Source organism: Bactrocera latifrons, unplaced genomic scaffold, assembly GCF_001853355.1.
Source record: "Bactrocera latifrons isolate USDA-ARS-PBARC rearing strain unplaced genomic scaffold, ASM185335v1 scaffold_57, whole genome shotgun sequence".
In the NCBI taxonomy this organism is placed as follows: Eukaryota; Metazoa; Arthropoda; class Insecta; order Diptera; family Tephritidae; genus Bactrocera; species Bactrocera latifrons.
The window spans coordinates 233,486-238,520 of record NW_017537234.1 but is presented as its reverse complement, the minus strand read 5'-3'; the positions used below and the strand labels follow the sequence as shown (position 1 = coordinate 238,520).

At 40.8% G+C, this 5,035-nt stretch overlaps 1 protein-coding gene across 1 annotated transcript; it reads right to left on the bottom strand.

Annotated features, from left to right (window-relative positions):
* Nucleotides 1-1,436: 1,436 nt before the first annotated feature.
* LOC108974639 (optomotor-blind protein-like) lies at nt 1,437-3,285 on the bottom strand. Its single transcript, XM_018942601.1, has one exon. The coding sequence runs from the start codon at nt 2,520-2,522 to the stop codon at nt 1,437-1,439; it is 1,086 nt and encodes a 361-aa protein (XP_018798146.1). The 5' UTR covers nt 2,523-3,285.
* Nucleotides 3,286-5,035: the final 1,750 nt, after the last annotated feature.

Here is a 5,035-nt window from a genome sequence, read left to right as displayed (position 1 = left end):
ATATGACAACTGAAATAATATCTAGCGTTGAAAGAATCGCTTGAAAAGTCTAACTGGCTATTATCCAGCTTGAAATGTTACTTTCTTCAAATTTTCTACACATAACCTCGAAGAATTTCTCGAAGAAAAGTATTTCAAAATGAATATATGAAAACTGAAATAATATTTAGCGTTGAAAGAATCGCTTCAAGAGTCTAACTGGCTATTATCCAGCTTGAAATGTTACTTTCTTCAAATTTTCTACACATAACCTCGAAGAATTTCTCGAAGAAAAGTATTTCAAAATGAATATATGAAAACTGAAATAATATTTAGCGTTAAAAGAATCGCTTGCAGAGTCTAATAAAAATTTTTACACATAACCTCAAAGAATTACTCGCAGAAAAGCAGTTTAAAATACTTACATATATGGTTACTAAGTGATCTTTTAATATCCGCAAAGTTCCTAGAAGCGTCTAACTGTGAACAACGTAGTCCAAAGTTCACTTACGGTTCACTTTCTATGCTTTCTCTAACACCTAACCTCAATACTATGCGTTAAGTACACTTTGGAATAAATATAAAGTTATCGAAGAATTTCGGAGAACCTTCTTTTATCCATAACTGCACAAATTACTCGAGCAAAAATGTTTTAGAATACACAGAAGCTGCAAAAAGCACTTTTCCATCGAACGAATAATTTCAACACGCTAATAGGGTTCAAATTCACCCCTAATTTCACTCTCCATATTTCTTTTTTTTGCACATAAACTCACAAATAACTCGAGCATAATCGTTTTAGAATACATACACGTTTACTGAAGAGCGCTTCGAATCGGTAGAATCACATCTATGCACTAACGAGGTTAAATGCAACCTCGAATTCCATTTTCAAACATTTTTGCACCAAAATTTTAACCCTGAAAAAATTACTGGCACAATCTAACGGGCTAAAATTTCAGTTCTTGCGTTTTCTACAATTTTTCTTACACATAACCTTAACTGGTATATTTTAAGTACATATAAGTTTACTGAAGAGCTCTTGAACCAAATTCTCCAGCCGTTAATGAGATTCAATGCAGTCCCAACTTGTACATACTAGATTATTATTTTGACACATAACATCACAAATTAATTGGGAAGAACGTTTTAGAATTCGTACGGAAAAGCTACAAGGCTCGGAAATATTCTTCAACACAGTATAGGGGTCCACGCAGCCTCATACTTCACTTAGCTGGTATTTCTCTAAGCTCTACGGCACATAACCTCGCAAGTTATTCGTAGAGAAGCAACCTACAAAATAGTTTTAAGCTTCGGAGGCATTTTTCAACGCAGTAAAGGCGTCCACGTAGCCTTAAATTTCACTTATTTGATATTTTCAAAGAGACTTCTATACGGAACCTCACAAATTTCTGACACTAACTTATTTTATTTAGGATAATAATGATTTGTTTGACTTACCGTCCACTTTTGGTGATCACCATCTCCGTGCCCAGCTTGTGGAACTTCTCCCACAAGTCCTTGCCCTCCAGCGTCACCTTCGGATCGTCAACGACACCATCATCTTCGGGTTGTAACGCACGCAACGGTCTCATCGCCGGATGCAATTGATGCGCCACAGCTGATGCGAGCACCACGTCCTCAGCGGTGGTATAAGGTGTGCCCAACGGGTGATGGGCGTGTGGATGATGAGGCGGGAAACGCAGACCGGCCGGATATAGACCGGGATGTGGACCAGCCGGACTGCCAGCGAGCGCAGCTAATGCGGCCGCAGGAAAATAGGCCTGTTGCGGCAGGTGTGGCCCCAAAGCGTGGTGACCGGGCACCGGCGAGTGATGTGGATGCTGTGGCGCTGGCGGTGGCGGTTGTGCGGGATGTGCGTGCGGATGCGGCGGCGGTTGACGATGCGGCGACAAATGTGGTGATGACAAATGTGACGCGGCTGGATGAGCTAGTGGCTGTTGTGACGACAAATTATTGTTGCTACTTTGAGGATCGTTGTTGTTGTTATTACTATTAGTTGTGGTGGGTGTATTGCGGTTGCTATTGTTGCTATTATTATTGCTGCCCGATTTGCTGCCAATGCCAGCGCTAGTAGTATTATTGTTATTGCCAGGCGATAAGAGTGGCGGCTGTTGGCCACCGACCGGTGATGCTTGACCGGCGCCGCAAAGCAACTGCTGTCGATGGTGCTGTTGCTGTTGCAAATGCAATTGCTGTTGCTGCTGTTGGTGTTGTTGCAAGAGTGCTGCCGCACTAGTGGGTGTAGTTGGTGGCGCTTGCTGCTGTTGTGGCTGTGCGGGTGAGGTGGCCGCACTCAAGACGGTATTACCGCCGCCTGCACCTAAATCACCGGCTGCTGCTGCGGCGGCGGCGGCGTTACTAGCCTGTTGTGCCTGTGTGCCCGCCGTCAACAGCGACGACACGCTGAAGTCAGTGGGTCGGGAGAGTTGCAGAAATGGATGATATGCCATCCCATTTGCAAACCTGGCGAATGGATCCTCAGCAGACTGATGAAGCAACTCTTGAACGTCGTATCTCATTACATTACACTTTCCAGCAACAGCGGGGATATGCAAAAAGCGCGTCTACTTAGCAATTGCCAGCCACACGCAATGCGGCAATATTGCGTAGCAAGTGGTACAACGGTTTCCGAGCGCGGCTTTTTGCTGGCTCTTTTTTTTTTGGGGGGGAGGTTTGGAGTCTGACAGGCGCCTACAAATCGGCAGCTAGATTTTACTAGGTTACTAGCTCACGAAAATTCACTTTAAAGCTTTATTTAAGCTATTTTTCTTTGCCACAAGTTGTGCGCTTTCACTTTTGGTCGCTTTTTGCTGCTCTGCCTTGCCACTTTTTCGCACTAAGCTTGGCTCGCTGCTTATTTAGTTTTAAATTTTTAGCGTAGCATCCACTTTTTCTTGCTTAGCTCGCTTAAAGCTTGGTTTTAACGACTTTCGTCACTGGACTCCTCTGCAACCGCTGTTATGGAGCGCTATTTTTAGTGCTTAAAAGCTTTACTATTTCACTGCACGGTCTTTCTACGCTTTTCACTTAGTCTCCCGACTTTTCAACAAAATGTTGCTGCCTTAAAGCACTAAATGCCGCCTTAGACCTCTGATTTTCTATTTATAAGCGCTCTTCTTGGACTTTTTTTGTAGCAATCTATATATCCGACGCCGCTTTTGTCACCACTTGCGGCCGACTTTGCTTTGCTTTCTGTATATTTATACAACTCTAGGGTAAATTTTCCTCTTCAGTTTAATTTTTTCACTTCGATATTGAAATTTTTGTATTAAATTAAAATTTTTTTTTAATTTTTAAATTTTAATTTTTGAAGTTTTCAAAACCTTGTTTTTCAAATTTATGAAGTTTTTGTAATTTTTTAAAACTTTTTTAAAATTTATTTATTTATTTACACTTGTTATGCACTTTCCACACGTTTATATTGTTGTTGCAATTGTCTGCTGCTGTTTTGTTGTATTTATTGTTGCTTTAATGCTTACACAGCTGCTTGCAACACGTTTAGTAAGGTTTCAAAACACAGTAACTGTTTTTTATGCACTTTATATTTGCTTGCAACACGGCTAAAATTGTTGCAAAACACTTAGATTTAGTTAAAACAAGTTTATCCGCATTTTATTTACATTTTTTAAATTTTTATACATTTTTTTTGTTTAAATATTTTTTCGCACGTCTGCTAATATTTTGCTGTCATCACACTAATTTACACGACGCGTTCACAGTTTGAATTGCACTTTCCGCTAGCTTTTTGAGTTATGCACAAATTTTTTAATTTTTAAAAATATTTTTTACAAAATTTTAAAATTATTGTAAAATTTTTTAAAATTCTTTTAACATTTTCTGAAAAATTTTTGTATTTTTTTTTAAATGATTTAATTATAATTTTTTAAATTATTTATATTTTTTTTTTCAAATATTCATAATTTTTCCATTTGTATAATTTTTTGTAAATTTTTTAATAATTTTTGTTATTTTTTAATGAGTTTTTATACACAGTTAGTTCGCACTTGCACTTAATTCGCCGCGCTTGCTTGTTTTTGCGCTGCGCCCTTGTTTATTTGTTGTTTGGCCGCGGCAGCTTTTCCAATTTGACTGTAAATTGAAAGTTAAAAATTAGTAAACATCCATTTAATATTAATTTTTGTACTCTCTACACGGTTTTATTTCGCATTTTGCGGCGAGCGCAGTTTCATGCGACGCGTGACAGTTCCGGCGGCTTTACGTTTACGCCCTCAAGTGTCTCAGTGTCAAGACGAGAGCGCTGTGTGCGCGCTTTGCTTTAGAGAGTTTTGCAACTATTTTTTTTGTGAAAATAAAATATTTCGGCGTAAAAATGCAAAAGCGCGTTTTAGCGGCGGCTAAACAATACATAATATTTCTATGAAACGCACACGACGACGATGATTTGAAAAGCGTACTTGCTGCACACGAGAAATCGAGTAAGAATTTTTTTGAAAAGGCGAGTGAACCAGCGCACACAATTGCGAACGAAACAGAAAAAAAACAACACTATTTTAACTTTCAATATACACACTGGCAGCCGAGATACGCACTACACGCCGGTCGCTTGCAAACTGGAAAATACACGTACTCGCCGAAGCGGCGCAACCCCCCAAAAACCAGTCTTGTACAGCGCACGTAGCGCAGCGGCAGCGGCGAGGAGAGTGTAGAGCGCGCTGGCAAACGTATTGGCAGCGCAGGGCACAGCGGCGTTTGAATGTGTGTGTGCCAGCGCGCAGCTGAGCCAGCAACGAGCGAGTGGCGAGCGCCTGGTCTACACGAGCGCGCAGCAAACGAGCGAGTTGCTTGAGTTGTGTAGGCAAGCACTTATAGTTATAAGCAGCGCGCTGACGCCGACGCGCGCGGCTGTAGCAACTGCAGCGCTGTAAAGCAGCAAGGCTAATAAGAAGCGCTGGTGTATGGCATAGCTGGCGAGCAAAATAATCAATTGAAATCAGAAACCGGTATGCCTGTGCGGCTGTGTGTATTGGTCTTATTCGTCGTTTATTCCAATAAGAAGCAGCGCGCGTTGATG